Below are 18,279 nucleotides of genomic sequence, written 5' to 3'. Positions count from 1 at the left end.
AGTCAGGTACATTTGCAAATGACGAGGATGTTATCTGCGTGACAGCGTGGCAAATTAGGGATGTTCATGGGAGGATTTTTTGGCGCGAACAAGCCGGAACTCCGAACATGAACCTGAATTTGAAATGCCGAACAAATTCGCTCAACACTACTCCTAATGTCATTCTAGGGGTAAATCCTGATGACAGGTTCACCTTAAAGGGAACCTATCTGGTTTCTAAAGCCTTAGAAACCACCTCCAGTACAATTTAGTATAGCTTCCAAATAATGTTTCTGATACCCGGGACAATAGCTGGCATTATCAGAAAAATAAACATTTAATTCCATCCTCGTCATTTGCAAATGGACCTGACTAGTCTGGGGGAGACGCTTCTTCACTGAGAGCAGTCTGGCTTTATACACTGTAATAAAACCCTCACACCCCATCCCCCAAAATCCTTTTGAGACGCTGTGTCTTCTTTTTTCTAGAAGTTTTGTGCATGTGCACAATGTCTTAGCTTCCTAGGCACAGAAGAAAACACGTGATTACAGCATTAATAGCAGACCGGTCTTAGTGAAGAAACCCTCCTCCTCCTCCCGGGACTAGTCAGGTACATTCCCATATGCCAAGGACAGCAAGTTCTATTTTTCTGAAGAGAAAAGCTAATATCTCAAGTATCAGAGACTTTTTTGGGCAGCTGGATTAATGTTTTGAATAGGGATGGGCGGACCGGTAGAAGTTCGGGTTCTGGTACCTGACCTGAACTTTTGAGAAAGTTTGGTTAGGGTACGAGAACAGTACCCGAACTTCCACCAGAACCCGATCCCTGTTGAAAATACTCTCTCTTCCGCACCACCATGAACTTACCCCGAACGCTACACCGGACTTCAGAGGAAAGTCTGTATTTGATGTTCAGACCCAAACAGTGACTGTCCGGTATGAACGCTCAACATTTCTGTTCGGGTTCACCCATCTCTAGTTCTAAATTGTACTGAGGGGGGGCCTGACCGGAAGTGTTGTCACATGGACCTGGTAGTAGGAGTGGTATTAGAGAAGCAGCATGATTTGGTTCTGTAACTTCAAGCACTGTGAATTCAGTAATCTTGGTTTTGTTCATTTTCGGGGGCTTTTATATGTAGATATCTTTTAGCTGGATATTAATTGCAGTATTTTATTCCATTCAGTCTCATAGGAACATAGGGCGGACATTTTGACCTATTTTCGATTTAGGTATATATGGACACAGGTATTTGAAAAGGATTAAAAAATTGCTGCTTTCTTCCAAGAACGTCACCCAGACTGTCCATGCATTGTATCTGGTATCGTAGCCCAGCCGCGGCTCCATGGGAGTGAATGGGACTGTGCTGCAATCGAATACAACCTGTGGACAGTACTGTCACTGTTGTGGAAGAAGGCAGCCATGTTTTTCTAATTTGGACAGCCCATTGAACTATACAGCTACAGGCCACGTTCACACGTTCAGTTTTTGGTCAGTATTTTTACATCAGTATTTGTAGCCAAAACCAGGAGTGGAACAATCAGAGGAAAAGTGTAATAGAAACACGTCACCACTTCTGTATTTATCACCCACTCCTGGTTTTGGCTTATAAATACTGAGGTAAAATACTGACCAAATACTGAACATGTGAACGAGGCCACGTCAGAGGGGATCCTAGAGGGAGACTGTAAGTCTCAGGAGCTGACTAGTAATCAGCTATTTGTTATAATTATCTCAATGCTCGGAATATACCTTATTAGTCCAGTTTCCCCTACAGAGACGGTACCAGATGCAGACGTGGGCGGCGGGTTTTGCTTATGTACAAGGCTTTTACTTTTATGTGTCTATGCAAGAAGCTGTCTGACTTTTACATTTATTTGCCATTTAAGGGAGACGCGGTTGGTATCTTTGGCTTGTGCTGGTGATACTCAGGCTCAGCGCTGAAATTCTCCGTACACATTCCACCGCAGTATAGAGACTTATAATATACAAATCCCAGCCTGCCCTCTTTCCAGCCTGCCATAAATCCTGACACTTTATTGGATCTGGTCCTTTTTATAATCTGTATAAATCAGGGGGGCAATGCCACTGAAGTATGATTAGTTGCCTAGTTTAGTGCAATCAGTCTCATGAGGTATCATGCTGCTGTGTATAGGAAAGCTGATGGCTTCCAGAGGACGTACTAGTGATACCATTCAGCGAACATGTCTTATATTTGCTTTGGCATCTCTGCCCCTTACTGGCATTGAGACACAGTTGTGTCCTCGAGTTTAGCTTTGATAGGGCAATGTATAGATGCCTTAGTTTAAATGTCATCTTATCCCAATGCCAATTTCTCTTTAAAGAGGATGTATGAGTTAAAAAAAAACTGCCCCCCCCCCCTTCCCAGGAAACAGTGCCACTCGAGCCAATAGGCTGCACATGGTATTGAAGGTCAGTTACATTAAAATGTATGCCGCTGAACTGCACTATTACAATATACACAGCTTGCCCTATAGTTTGGGAGGAATTAATAAATAAAAAGTTTGACCAACAGCCAAACATTATTTTTATAATACCTAGCTAATTATAACCAATATGTAAAGAAAGTATTAGCTTTGTATTAAATGTATCATTTTTTCTACATTTTAGCCATTGGTCATTGGTTGAAACTGGCAGAAATGGGACTGTCATTCTTGTGATCGGTGGTGTGGGGGTTAAGCAAGGGTGTAGTATTGACATTATATACTTATTGCCTTCCCTATCTAGAGGTTTCAAAGCCCTCGCACCACCTAAGAAGACCACTTACAAAGCTTTTACTTTTATGTGTCCATTTAAGAAGCTATCTGACTTTTACATTTATTTGTCGAGGGCAGAATTATAAATGGCACATGATAGATGGGGGGGGGGCGTTCTGTTACCAACTTTGTATGGGAACCAGCAATTCCCAGGTACAATAACCCTCTGGTCATGAGCTAAGTATCTCAACATAATCTTTCCTGGGGATTGCCCTGGCTTTATATGCTTTGAGTTTTTTTTAGTGTTGCTTCTCTTTCTTTATTGCTGCTTTTCCACGACTTAGGCTGTGTAATATATCATTGAGATTGGTGCCATGGTCTTCACCACATCTAAATGGTCCTGTTGTCTCCAGATTTTGTACATCATCCCCTTTTCTAATACTGGAATACAGAACATTTTCTTCTCCTCCTCCTAGAGGGTCATTTGGGTCATTGTAGTGCATTGTCCTCTCTGGATCTATAGTGCCTTTTGCTACTGGGGCTGTCACTACATTTTTGACTGTTCTACGAACTTATAAAAGCACTTTAGTTAGATCTTTCTCTAACGATATCAGGTTGTTACAGATTAATTAATGATTGAACTAGCTGTACAAAATACTGTAAGAGATTACAAAACCAAAAACACAAGTTATCCAGATGGGCAGGATAGTCACCGCTCCACTATGGTTCCATCTTTACGAGTGTCTTTGTTACTTTAATACCTTCTCTATACTGTTAAGTCCCCTTTGATCAGTCTGGATGACTTACTACTGATTGCTGAGCTGGGGGTCACTTTCAGTTTGTAAGCACTTCCAGGAGGATACGCAATGGAAAGTCGGTGACCACCAGCCCCGCTAGCCCTCCGCTCATCATTAGTCTGTCTTTGCAAAAGAAAATGATTTGTCCTCTCATGTTCTCTGTTGGACCAGTTATCCCTCTCGTAGGCTGGTGGTGGACTAGGTCCAAGGCCATCCCGGGAGCGACATTTTCCTTTCACCAGAATGTGTAGCAGTTCAGACAGACTGAGAAGTGCAGAGATTATCCCGACCACAAAGTAGAATTGAAGAAAGATTGTTTTCTCTGTGGGTCTGGATACAAAACAGTCCACTGTGTTTGGGCAGGGAGGACGCACACAGGCATATTCCGGGGATACTTTAAACCCATAGAGAAGCCACTGCCCTACCAGAAAACCCACCTCTGCCATTATCCTCATCACCACATTGATGATGTAGAAGGTCCGTATGTGGCGTCCCCGCTGCTCAGACTTTAATTTGGATCTTGTGCTGGTCTGCTGACCATGCTGAGCTGCCTCCTCTTCTGCATCTCTTCCTATCTTGGCATTCTGGTGCATGGAGTATATGACAAACAGCACCGCTGGAGCTGACAGCAGCACGATGTGGAAGACCCAGAAGCGGTAGTGTGAGATGGGAAAAGCTTGGTCATAGCACACCTGCCGACAACCGGGCTGCATAGTGTTACACACAAATTCCTCTTGTTCATCTTCAAACATATCGCTGCCCACCGTTGCCAGAATCAGTATGCGAAAAATCAGCATCACCACCAGCCAGAATCGTCCCACCATGGGAGAGTGCTCCTGTACTGCATCTAACAAGGAGCTCAGGAAGCCCCACTCCCCCATTTCGCCTCTGATTCTGGAATCTTGCTCTGCATAGGACAAAATGACATAATGAGAATTAAAAATATAATTTATAATATTATAATAAGTATAACTATGTAATCTGAAAATCAAACGATTCATTAGACCAATCCTGAATAGCTGAATTGCTATTTGGAACAACTCACTTTTTTTTTTCCATTCTTACATTTGAAAATATTTAAATTATTATTATTATTTTTAAAGACAATCTTTCTATACCTTTAATTACAAAAAACTAAAATGATTTACCATTACAAATGTATCTATTTTTATAATAATAATAATAATCAACATCATCATTATCTTTTACAATTAAAGTAATGTGATCAAAATCACGATTTTATCAAGATTTAGGACCAATTTAGGTTTTCAAGCTAGAATTAGATAACACAAAATGCTCTAAATGTTATTCGATCCTTAGAAAATAAGGAAAGCAATGATTTCACCCATAGTATCAACGTTTATATTCTAATTATAATTTTTTCAAAATCTTAAATGGGAATTATAGAGAAACAGTGTGTGTCATGTTAGGTGAACACAATCATCGAATATAGCACCCACTGCATATAATTTTCTGACTGTACCATCATTGTTTCCATGTTCTAAAATACATTTCCCTTCATATCACCACACATTAAGTGAATAAATCAAAAGATTAAAATAAATGATGTGCGTTAGTCTGCATGAAGGTTGGGAGTATGTACAAAAATTACATCAAATTAAAAAAAAAAGGTTTGATCATTTTACACTGTCTACTATTTATTAGAATATCCACATAATATTGTATAAAATATGGCATCATTTCTTTTCTTTTCTTTTCTGTCTCAAGCATTTGGTGTAGTTTCCGGTAAAAGCTTTCTATAAATGGTCAATTTTCATTTTGTTGTACTATTTCACTTCAAAGCTAAAATGTATGAGTTTATTTTTGTACATAACCCCAAGATATATTTTCATTTGTATTTGGGCCGATACATTTAATTGTATCTCCGATCAATCCTTATGCATGTACAGTATATATACCTTGTCTGGCTTGCATGGAGATGTATTATAAAGACTATACATACAGAGATACAAAACAGAATATAATTAGTTAAGACCCTGAACTTTACGACAGCGGTCATAAAGAGAATTTCTTTGTAGGACATATTTCATATCTGAGATTATCATTTTAGGTTCCCATTTTTTCTTTACTCTAAAACCCTTTCAGCACACGAGACACTTTATTGGCTTTGATTCAAATTTAAGTTAATATATCTTTGCATATTTTGCATAAAGTGTCACATTATACAAGTTGCTCATATTGGACTGTATTTACACTCATGTTTCCAAGTAACTGCAAATGCTGATGAACTTACATGCTGTTGACTGTCCCGATAATGGTTATCCACATTCCTGCTTGTGGATGCAGCAGGTGATGCTTAGCTGATCTCCGTGGCTTCGGATGGGTTAATGTTGTAGTCGTGCACTCACACTCTCCCACTCTCCCAGACTGATACAAGATAAGAGAGTCTACATTTAGCGCATACCTCTCAACTGTCTTGCTGAGGCATCAGGGACAGCTTTGTCCACCCTTCACTGGGTGGGGACACTGGCGACTAAACTGTGGAAAAAAGATGTTTGAAATTGGAAGGTGAATGGTTAATCGGAGCAGCATACTCAGTCTATAGTAAATATAATAAAATGGAGCCTTTCACCTCCACCTAAAAGAAACACCAGTATATCTACCTCTCAAGTTCATCTCAGGCACAATAATACATACCTAATATACAAATGTACATACGCCTCATCTCCTCCTAGTACACCGGCAACAACATACATACCTATCACATCCTTCTAATATACAGATGTACATACTTCTCACCTACACATAAGGGTGCAGTCAGACATCTGTATAAATCAGACCGCGATTGGACCGCAATGCATGGACTGGCCGGTGGCACTCTCGACCCTAGCGTGACAGCTGCATAGAAATATATGAATACATTTATTATCTCGGTCTGATTTACATGGCCATCTGCCTGCTCTCTAATAGACAAACACCAACATACATACCTCTCACCTCCACTTGATTCACAGACACCAATATACATACCTCTCACCTCCACCTAATACACAGACACCAACATACATACCTCTCACCTCCACCTTATACACAAATATCAATATACATACCTCTCACCTCCACCTAATTCACGGATTCCAACATACATACCTCCACCTAATACACAGACACCAATATACATGTCTCTCACCTCACCTCCACCTAATACACAAACACCAACATACATGCCTCTCACCTCCACCTAATACACAAACACCAACATACATACCTCTCACCTCCACCTAATTCACGGATTCCAGCATACATACCTCCACCTAATACATAGACACCAACATACATGCCTCTCACCTCCAACTAATACACAAACACCAACATACATGCCTCTCACCTCCACCTAATACACAAACACCAACATACATACCTCTCACCTCAATATACAGACAACATACATACCTCTCATTTCCACATAATACACATAAGCCAGCATACACACTTCTCACCTCCACATAATACACATACACCAACATACATACTTATCACCTCCACATAATACACATACACCAACATACACACTTCTCAACTACACACACATCAACCTACATACTTATCACCTCCACATAATACACAGACACCAACGTACATATTTTTCACCTCCAAATAACACACATACACAAGCATACATACTTCTCATGTCCACATAATACACATACACCAACCTACATACTTCTCACCTCCACATAATACACAGACACCAACATACATACTTCTCACCTTAACATAATACACATACATCAACATACATACTTCTCACCTCCACATAATACATAGACATCAATATACTTACTTCCACCTGATTCACAGATAACATACATACCTCTCACCTCCACCTGATACACAGACACCAACATATATACCTCTCACTTACTTTTAATACACAGACAACATACATACCTCTCACTTCTACATAATACACATACACCAACATACACACTTCTCACCTCCACATAACATACATACACCAACATACATACTTATCACCTCCACAAAATACACATACACCAACCTACATAATCTCACCTCCACATAACATACATACACCAACCTACTTACTTCTCACCTCCACATAATACACATACACCTACCAACATACTTCTCACCTCCACATAAACACATACACCAACATACATACTTCTCACCTTAACATAATACACATACATCAACATACATACTTCTCACCTCCACATAATATATAGACATCAATATACTTACTTCCACCTGATTCACAGATAACATACATACCTCTCACCTCCACCTGATACACAGACACCAACATATATACCTCTCACTTACTTTTAATACACAGACAACATACATACCTCTCACTTCTACATAATACACATACACCAACATACACACTTCTCACCTCCACATAACATACATACACCAACATACATACTTATCACCTCCACAAAATACACATACACCAACCTACATAATCTCACCTCCACATAACATACATACACCAACCTACTTACTTCTCACCTCCACATAATACACATACACCTACCAACATACTTCTCACCTCCACATAAACACATACACCAACATACATACTTCTCACCTTAACATAATACACATACATCAACATACATACTTCTCACCTCCACATAATACATAGACATCAATATACTTACTTCCACCTGATTCACAGATAACATACATACCTCTCACCTCCACCTGATACACAGACACCAACATATATACCTCTCACTTACTTTTAATACACAGACAACATACATACCTCTCACTTCTACATAATACACATACACCAACATACACACTTCTCACCTCCACATAACATACATACACCAACATACATACTTATCACCTCCACAAAATACACATACACCAACCTACATAATCTCACCTCCACATAACATACATACACCAACCTACTTACTTCTCACCTCCACATAATACACATACACCTACCAACATACTTCTCACCTCCACATAAACACATACACCAACATACATACTTCTCACCTTAACATAATACACATACATCAACATACATACTTCTCACCTCCACATAATACATAGACATCAATATACTTACTTCCACCTGATTCACAGATAACATACATACCTCTCACCTCCACCTGATACACAGACACCAACATATATACCTCTCACTTACTTTTAATACACAGACAACATACATACCTCTCACTTCTACATAATACACATACACCAACATACACACTTCTCACCTCCACATAACATACATACACCAACATACATACTTATCACCTCCACAAAATACACATACACCAACCTACATAAGCTCACCTCCACATAACATACATACACCAACCTACTTACTTCTCACCTCCACATAATACACATACACCTACCAACATACTTCTCACCTCCACATAAACACATACACCAACATACATACTTCTCACCTTAACATAATACACATACATCAACATACATACTTCTCACCTCCACATAATACATAGACATCAATATACTTACTTCCACCTGATTCACAGATAACATACATACCTCTCACCTCCACCTGATACACAGACACCAACATATATACCTCTCACTTACTTTTAATACACAGACAACATACATACCTCTCACTTCTACATAATACACATACACCAACATACACACTTCTCACCTCCACATAACATACATACACCAACATACATACTTATCACCTCCACAAAATACACATACACCAACCTACATAATCTCACCTCCACATAACATACATACACCAACCTACTTACTTCTCACCTCCACATAATACACATACACCTACCAACATACTTCTCACCTCCACATAAACACATACACCAACATACATACTTCTCACCTTAACATAATACACATACATCAACATACATACTTCTCACCTCCACATAATACATAGACATCAATATACTTACTTCCACCTGATTCACAGATAACATACATACCTCTCACCTCCACCTGATACACAGACACCAACATATATACCTCTCACTTACTTTTAATACACAGACAACATACATACCTCTCACTTCTACATAATACACATACACCAACATACACACTTCTCACCTCCACATAACATACATACACCAACATACATACTTATCACCTCCACAAAATACACATACACCAACCTACATAAGCTCACCTCCACATAACATACATACACCAACCTACTTACTTCTCACCTCCACATAATACACATACACCTACCAACATACTTCTCACCTCCACATAAACACATACACCAACATACATACTTCTCACCTTAACATAATACACATACATCAACATACATACTTCTCACCTCCACATAATACATAGACATCAATATACTTACTTCCACCTGATTCACAGATAACATACATACCTCTCACCTCCACCTGATACAGAGACCCCAACATATATACCTCTCACTTACTTTTAATACACAGACAACATACATACCTCTCACTTCTACATAATACACATACACCAACATACACACTTCTCACCTCCACATAACATACATACACCAACATACATACTTATCACCTCCACAAAATACACATACACCAACCTACATAATCTCACCTCCACATAACATACATACACCAACCTACTTACTTCTCACCTCCACATAATACACATACACCTACCAACATACTTCTCACCTCCACATAATACACAGACATCAACTTACTTACCTCCACCTGATACACAGATAACATACATACCTCTCCTGGTTATTATATAGCCACTGTGATGCATACCTCTCAAGCAAGCCACCAAGATACATGACAATCATACTTATCTGCCATTTTTATTTTACTGCCACCAATGCAAATACTGCTTACCAACTACTAATACTCTAGTATCAAGATACATATTTCTCATTTCCACCTCATACACAGCCACTAACATTAAAAAATAGATATATCTACCTAAAGCAAACTCATCAAGTGAGATATCTACCTCCTCTTCCTAATACACAGTCTGACATAAAGATACATACCTCATCATACTTCCTAATAAAAAGACATCAAGGTACATATCTTTAAAGTAAAATTTCCAAAGCAGAGTTCCCTGAAACCCGGGTAGGAATGCCCCTTAGGACATCAGATTTCTCAAAGATGTCTGACCTGCGGGCAAGCAATGTAGTAAATACTGGTGTGACTATATGGCTGGGCAAAACTGATAGCACGGTTTACCTGCTCCTAAACTAAGCATGTTCTCTCTTTGCAGGAATTTACATTCACACATTAAATTATGGACTATACTGTATTATTAACAATAAACATTTGCAGGGTCCTAAAACACACACATAACAATCCAAACATATATTGAAGATAGAAAGGAGATAGGGACATGGGTGGAATAGATATCAATACAAAATCATGTCCTAATTTCTTAATATACATGCACCAATATAAACTTTCATAGTAAGAATGTAGGTATCCTCATAATGAGGGGATTCCCAGTTGTCTCTTGAGTTCTTCAGATTAAAGGTTGGGTGGGGTTTTGCATAGGCAGCAAACAAGAAATACACAACACATTGGTTCTGTACAAGTCCTTCAGGGATGCCCCAATATTGATTATTAATAGTAAGAAAAAGAAAAAAAAACCTATGGATCCTCCTCTTTATAGTCTAAGATTACATTACTTTATCGTGACTATAGGGCAATATTATCAATAATAGTCAGTGACACAACGGTACGGTAATTCTGCGAGAAAAGCCAAAGATATACAAAGGCAGAATTTTTGCAGCTGTTTAACCTGTAGTTTATATAGTAGTTTAAATAGAATTTAGTATTGTAGTTTATATATACTGTAGTTTGTAGGCAGTCAAGTAAAATTATGTTTAAAACCTCCATTACCTGAACAACATTCAAGTCTCCTTTTCCTACCCAGTCACCAAGATACATACATGTCTCCTAATGCACAGACCACAAGATACATTCATATCCACTTCTAATACATAAATGCTAATATACATACTTGTCCCCTTCTTCAAATGCCCATATATTTACAGACATGTCTCCTCCAGATACACAGACACCAAAATATATTCATATCCACTTCTAATACATAGATTATTATACATACATGTCACCTTCTCCTAATACACATACCTTATTATACATACATGTCACCTTTTCCTAATACACATATATTATTATACATACATGTCACCTTTTCCTAATACACATACCTTATTATACATACATGTCACCTTTTCCTAATACACATATATTATTATACATACATGTCACCTTTTCCTAATACACATATATTATTATACACACGTCAGCTTTTCCTAATACACATATATTATTATACACACATGTCACCTTTTCCTAATACACATACATTATTATACATACATGTCACCTTTTCCTAATACACATACCTTATTATACATACATGTCACCTTTTCCTAATACACATATATTATTATACACACGTCAGCTTTTCCTAATACACATATATTATTATACATACATGTCACCTTTTCCTAATACACATACATTATTATACATACATGTCACCTTCTCTTAATACACATGCATTATTATACATACACATCGCTTTCTCCTAATACACATACATGTCTCTTCCTAATACACATACATTATTATACATACAAGTCACCTTCTCCTAATACAATTACATTATTATACATACATGTCACCTCCTAATACACATACATTATTATACATACAAGTCACCTTCTCCTAATACAATTACATTATTATACATACATGTCACCTCCTAATACACATACATTATTATACATACATGTCACCTCCTAATACACATACATTATCATACACACATGTTTTCTCCTAATAAACATACATTATCATACATACATGTCACCTTTTCCTAATACACGTACATTATTATACACACGTCTCCTAATACACATACATTATCATACATACATGTCACCTTTTCCTAATATACATACGTTATTATACATACATGTCTTCTAATACTCATACATTATTATATATACATGTCACTTTTTATCAAATACACATACATTATCATACGTACATGTCACCTTTTCCTAATATACATGTTATTATACATACATGTCGTCTAATACACATACATTATTATACATACGTGTCTCATCCTAACACACAAACAACATCATTATAAGGATCAGCCTCCACCTCCAAATATAACCGCACACAATATACGCTATACATTTCACTTCACTCCTCTATCAGGATTTACCTGTGTATTAGGGAAGACATTTCTCGGAAGAAAACTTTTCCTTCCCGGCAGAGCAGAATAATAGCCTGGACTGTGGAGCTCTCTGTGCAACTTTCACTTTATTTTCCCTGGACAGTATCAGGATGAGGAGATATTTAGGCTCTGTCTGACCCCACCTCCCTTAAAGGGACATCTTACTATGTGCATTCTAGCTTCATACTGAGACTCCTCTGGATGTCAAACTACTAGTGTTTACATAAGGCTTCGAGTTCATTCTTCAGCCCAATGACTCTCAGATATACACTTGTGTCTACATAGAGAAACTGTCTTTCCTCTCTCAAAAATAACACAAATCTTTCATTGGATAAAAAAATAATAGCGGAAACCTTAGTGCTTCAGTATAGTAAGGACCCACTTGGATGATTGTATTTCAGATTGCCATTGATCCTGCTTATAAAGCGTGCCTGCCACATAGACAGACATGGATTGTGCTGCTTATTGCTTCTGTATAATAACTGTGTATTCCGTCTACTCTACTCCTTGGTCCTCCAGACCTCGCCTTGTCTTTAGTTTCAGGAAGAGGAAGCAGCTACCTGCTACTCCATGTCAGTGACATTACCTCTCACCTAGTCATCCAAAGAGTCTTCTACCGTCAACTCTACTTGGCAGTCAATTAGCGATATGGCTGGTATTTAAGCAAATAGAAGGAACAGTTCGTTATTTAATTTCGAGAAGCCAAATTTAGTACATTTTGGTGACATATGGAGATTTGTTATAAATTCAGTCTCTGCTGATCTATAATGTGATAACTGCTGTTCACTTTGACAATCCCTTTCTTAGATTTACAATTATGTTAGAAGCAATTGTAGGGGTGCACACTCTTTGGTAGCAGCTGAGGTCCACACATGCACGGTTTTGTGGTTTCAAAACCAGAACAAAGTTTATTGTCTAAGTTTATTGTCTCTCATAAACTTGCAAAACCAACAAAGTAAAGTAAAACTAAAACAACATTCCTTTTTCCTTAGGTCAGGCACAGTACTTCAGCACAAGGAGAGAGTTTCCACTCACTGAGTAGTACAGACTGTCCACCATTAAAGGTATTTCCCTCTCCAGACTACAGACAGCACTGAGGCAGCTCATCTGTCTTAAATAGAAAGAGATAGAGATATGGGAGCAGCCAGTCCCACCCAGCTCTTCTGATCGCTCCTAAAACCTGGATCCAAAAATCCAGTCCCGTTAAAAAACATCACAGCAACTATTATTGTTGGAACCTTCGTCTCCAGGACTTACATCACTGAGGCTAGCTACCTCAGTGACACATACCTCCCATCCAGGACTTTGCCAGCTGCTTTGTTACACACAAAAGAACATCTAAAACCAGACAACGACCTTATAAAAACAACTCATCCCCCACTATTGATGAAAGCTGTGATGGAGGTCTAGATTGGGATGGTATTTAGTTGGGATTATAACTTAATTAAAGCACACTGTGATGTGTCCACCATATAGAAGGGCACACATCATCAATATTAGTGGTCATCAAGCCATCCAGCTACTTTCTTTTTCTTTTCGCAGAACCTTAAAAAATTCTGGTTTGATTGTATTGGTTCATACATTTGGCCATTCACGATCCATAGTACATCTCAAAATCTACAAACACAACAGGTTAAAAATCCGTAGAGTCGTCTCTTTCAGAAAGTTCCACACCCACAAGGCAGAATAAATAATGGAACAAGGGCAACATCCTTACTGCCATCTTCTTATGAACAGCAACAATTCAGCCAATAAAAAGAAATTGTCCTTTTCAGATTACATATTTATGGTGGCAGAAGGTCATCACCTGATTTGCTCTCTGAGAAACCATCCATTCCTGAACCAGGTAGAACACAGTTTATAACATCAATAGCAACATTTTAACAAGGACTTTGTGTATGTGTAAAAGCTGGTGCCTTGAACTCCAGTTATTTATATGGCAGATCAAAGGTTAGGTTTATGTTATTGTGTTGTCTCAACACTGGAAGGAGAATTTTATCAAATTGAAGATTTGTCATTTCCTGATAACCTTGCTGGTAATTCCCTATCACCCTTGTACCTCTTGCAGTCAGTAGTTTTCCTTTCTCTATCAACGAGCCACAGCTTGGTTTCTTCCTAGGAACTACTGAAGATTGTGTTTTATGTCTTACAAGGAGTTTGTGCCAAAGAACATTGTCTGGAGACTGCTTCAGCGGATGTTGTCTTTTTCAGGAATTCACATTCTCATACAATGGACAAGAACCAGTTTTATCATTTAGATTGTGAGTCCCAATGGGGACAGCGATGATGATGTCTGTAAAGCGCTGTGAAAATTAGTGGCACTATATAAGTGAGAAAAATAAATAATATTCTTGCTGCTTTGTAAGACTTTAATTGGTTTTGAAGGTCAAATGGCAGCAGTTTGTACAGTATTGATGACCCAAACGCTATGGCTTAGTCTCTACTCTTTTGCTCGCTATTGTTCATTTCCAAAGGTCCCTAAAATTGGAACATCTAGAATGAAATAACTTCTAGAATGGATAAACAATTTTTGTATCACATCCAAGCTGAAGACTATTACTCTTGATAACAAGAAGCAGAAAACTTAAGATCCAAATCCAAAAGAAAGGAAATTCTGGAGTTCCTGGCACTAGTCTTCTCCAAATATTTGCTTGCGGTTTGTATGTTCTCTCTGTATTTGCATGGGTTGTACCTGATAATCCAGTTTGCTTCCCTCATATCAAAAACATACTGATGGGATAATTGGCTTCCTATGAAATTCTCCATAGTGCGTTTTTGTGATAGGCTAGGGTTACACGGCGACATGTGTAATGTGACACAATGAATCTAATAATTTCCTGTAGTGTCACATTGCGACATGCAACCTCCCGCTGCTTAAAAGGATTGTCCAGGATTGGAAAAACATGGCTACTTTTTTTTCCAAAAACAGCTCCATATCTGTTCATGGCTCGTGTTTGTTGTGTTTGGTATTGCTGCTCAGCTCTACTGAAGTGAATGGGACTGAGTCACAATAGCACCACTGATGTGGTATATTTTGGGGAAGAAAGCTGTCTGAGTTATCATTTCCGAAATTCATGCATGTAAGCTATGTGCGTTATGAGTTAAACAGAAATAGTTTGCAATACATGGGTTAGTAGCAGTAACTGGGACATAAATCTCATTTTAAAGTGTTTACCTGATCACTGAGCTGGGAAAGTAACACAATGATGCTTCCCTACCTGGGCCTCCTGGATGTATATTCCCAGCAAAAACCAGCAAGACATAAACAGTGTCTTCATTAGCCTGACATCTTCAGTGGCACTGAGCCATCTTTAAGAAGGGCAAGGCAGCAAGCCTCAGGCTGAGAGCAGCAGAACTGTTTGAGGGATGTAAGAACTATGTATGGTGATCATAAAGGTGTAGTACTGACAGTATATGGCAGATGTAATGCAAGGATGATGTAATGGAGCCTTGCAAAGCCATTCCAGAACAGAAATGTGGACCAAGTATTTTATCCACTATATCAGAATGTATGAAACTGGTTCTCCAACCCTTAAAGGAATTGTTATGTAAACAACATTTACTATCTACTAACAGTATATACAGAAGATGATAAATGTATGATCAATGGGGTCCAGCTGCTGAGACCTCAACCTGTCCAGAGAGTCCCAAAATTCCCTATGTGAATTGAGCCGTAGCGAGCGTATGCGACCAACACTTATAGAAAGTGAATAGAAAAGTGGTCTCAAGTTCTCACTATAACTCCATTCACACAGGTAACTTTGAGACCTCTATTCTTGTGATCGATATGGGTTCCAGTGGTCAGACTCCCAGACATAGTACATTTATCATCTATCCTGAGAATAGGTGACATTTAAGAATATTGTCATACGTGACTCAAATTCTAAATATAATTTACCAATTGTTGATATTATTTTCCAGTGTCCTCACTTAAATTTGTTTAACATAACGTTCATGGACATCAGATTATGTGTATGAAAATGAGACTGTGCAGCAGTTCACTGGTTACTGAGTTCACCTGATGCAGATATCGGCTGTGCGATCAAATGTCCTTGTGCGAAATGTCATTGCTGTGGTAAGTTCCCAATTGAAATTCCCTGTGACCAATGATTCTATAGCTCAGGGGTGCACAAACTTTTTGGTCCAAGGGCCACATTGTCATACTGAATCAATCCCAAAGGCCTCCAAAAAATTTAAAGGGGTACTTAAATCAATACATTACCAGAATCACCGTCAGTACATGATTTAATCACCAAAGCTTCATTTTGAGAAGTTCTGAGATTGAGGAGGATTTGGAGAGTTTCTGCTTACTTTCTGCTCCATATACTCAGTGTGAACACACCCTAATGTTTTTTTAGCAGAAGCTGTACAGGAACTCAACCAATATTCCTCATAATATCAAAACTCTACGTTTTGAGGAGTTTTTAGTATTTAAGAGAACTTGTCAGAATAATTTTGTAATGTAAAGATACCGTTGTAATGGTGCTGTAATAATGATTACATAGATACATTTGGTGAAGAAATACATTTTATTGTTCTTCTTTAATCACCATTTGAAGTTTTCTACTAATTAGATTTCGGTGCACAGCGGCTGAAGTGTACAATGGGTCTTCTCCTCCCTGTCTGTGATTCCCCAGCCCCTCTGCCTGCCTCCAGTCTTTGAATGACCTGCCTCCTATGTTTGAAATCTCAGCAATTACTTGTCATTGAAAGACCAGAGGTGGGCAGAGGGGCTGGGGAACCACAGAGAGAGAGGAGAAGACCCATTGTGCAGTGCAGCCCCTGTGCACCAAAATTTAATTTGCAGAAAACTTCAAATGGTGATTAAAGAAGAACCACAAAATAGATGTTTTTCACCAAAAGTATCAATGTAGTCAGCATTACAGCGTTATTACAGTCATGGCTTTGTTTACATTACTGACAGAGTCTCTTTAACATAGCCATTTAGCACGTTATCTGATCAGTTATGGATTGCTACATGTGTAGAAGATAGATCAGAACCACCATCTGTACATGAATTCAGCACCAGAACCACAAACTGTACATGAATGCAGCACCAGAACCACAATCAGTACATGAATACAGCACCAGAACCATTTTCATTACATGATTGCAGCACCAAGTTTAGTACAGGTATCAATTGCAATGTCAGATCAACCCCATATACGCTTATATTGCTTGAACCTACAACTCCCAGAAAGACTTTAATAATGGTAAAGAGATATTGGGAGTTGGTGTTACCAGGCATCATCAGACTGCGGACCATACAGAAACCACAATGCTGATTAGACGCAGTCAGTATCACAAATAAACATTTACAAACAGGTACCTTTTAGGTAACATTTTCTCTAATTGAAGTTGTTCCCATCCCTTTTGTCTCCCTGGAGCAGTTTCCATGTAGTACAGATGCCATTATAACTTTGGACATCCACAGATCGTCTCTACAGACTTCCATCTTCTCCGGTCTTCTGCAGCATACTCCAACACTATGCCCTTAAAAATAAGTGTCATTTTAATGCTCCTGAATAAAATATTT

General features: G+C 38.4%; 1 protein-coding gene across 6 annotated transcripts; it reads right to left on the bottom strand.

Moving 5' to 3' along the window:
• Positions 1 to 1,908: 1,908 nt before the first annotated feature.
• Positions 1,909 to 13,262, bottom strand: GJD3 (gap junction protein delta 3). 6 transcript variants are annotated; one of them, XM_073683365.1, is made up of 5 exons: positions 12,732 to 13,262; positions 10,501 to 10,627; positions 5,746 to 5,990; positions 5,411 to 5,444; positions 1,909 to 4,398 (listed from the first exon to the last, which is right to left on the bottom strand). In XM_073683365.1, exons 4-5 carry the CDS (start codon positions 5,424 to 5,426, stop codon positions 3,461 to 3,463), a joined length of 954 nt encoding a protein of 317 aa, XP_073539466.1. In that variant the 5' UTR covers positions 5,427 to 5,444; positions 5,746 to 5,990; positions 10,501 to 10,627; positions 12,732 to 13,262; the 3' UTR covers positions 1,909 to 3,460. The 6 variants fall into 6 exon arrangements, with proteins under 6 accessions (XP_073539466.1, XP_073539464.1, XP_073539465.1 ...); XM_073683363.1 differs by lacking the exon at positions 10,501 to 10,627; XM_073683364.1 differs by lacking the exon at positions 10,501 to 10,627 and having other exon boundaries at positions 5,917 to 5,990.
• Between the last annotated feature and the right edge of the window lie 5,017 nt (positions 13,263 to 18,279).

This window comes from Phyllobates terribilis, unplaced genomic scaffold (assembly GCF_046119375.1).
Source record: "Phyllobates terribilis strain yellow unplaced genomic scaffold, ASM4611937v1 Scaffold_5__5_contigs__length_657084704, whole genome shotgun sequence".
Lineage (NCBI taxonomy): Eukaryota > Metazoa > Chordata > Amphibia > Anura > Dendrobatidae > Phyllobates > Phyllobates terribilis.
This window is presented reverse-complemented; position numbering and strand designations above follow the sequence as displayed.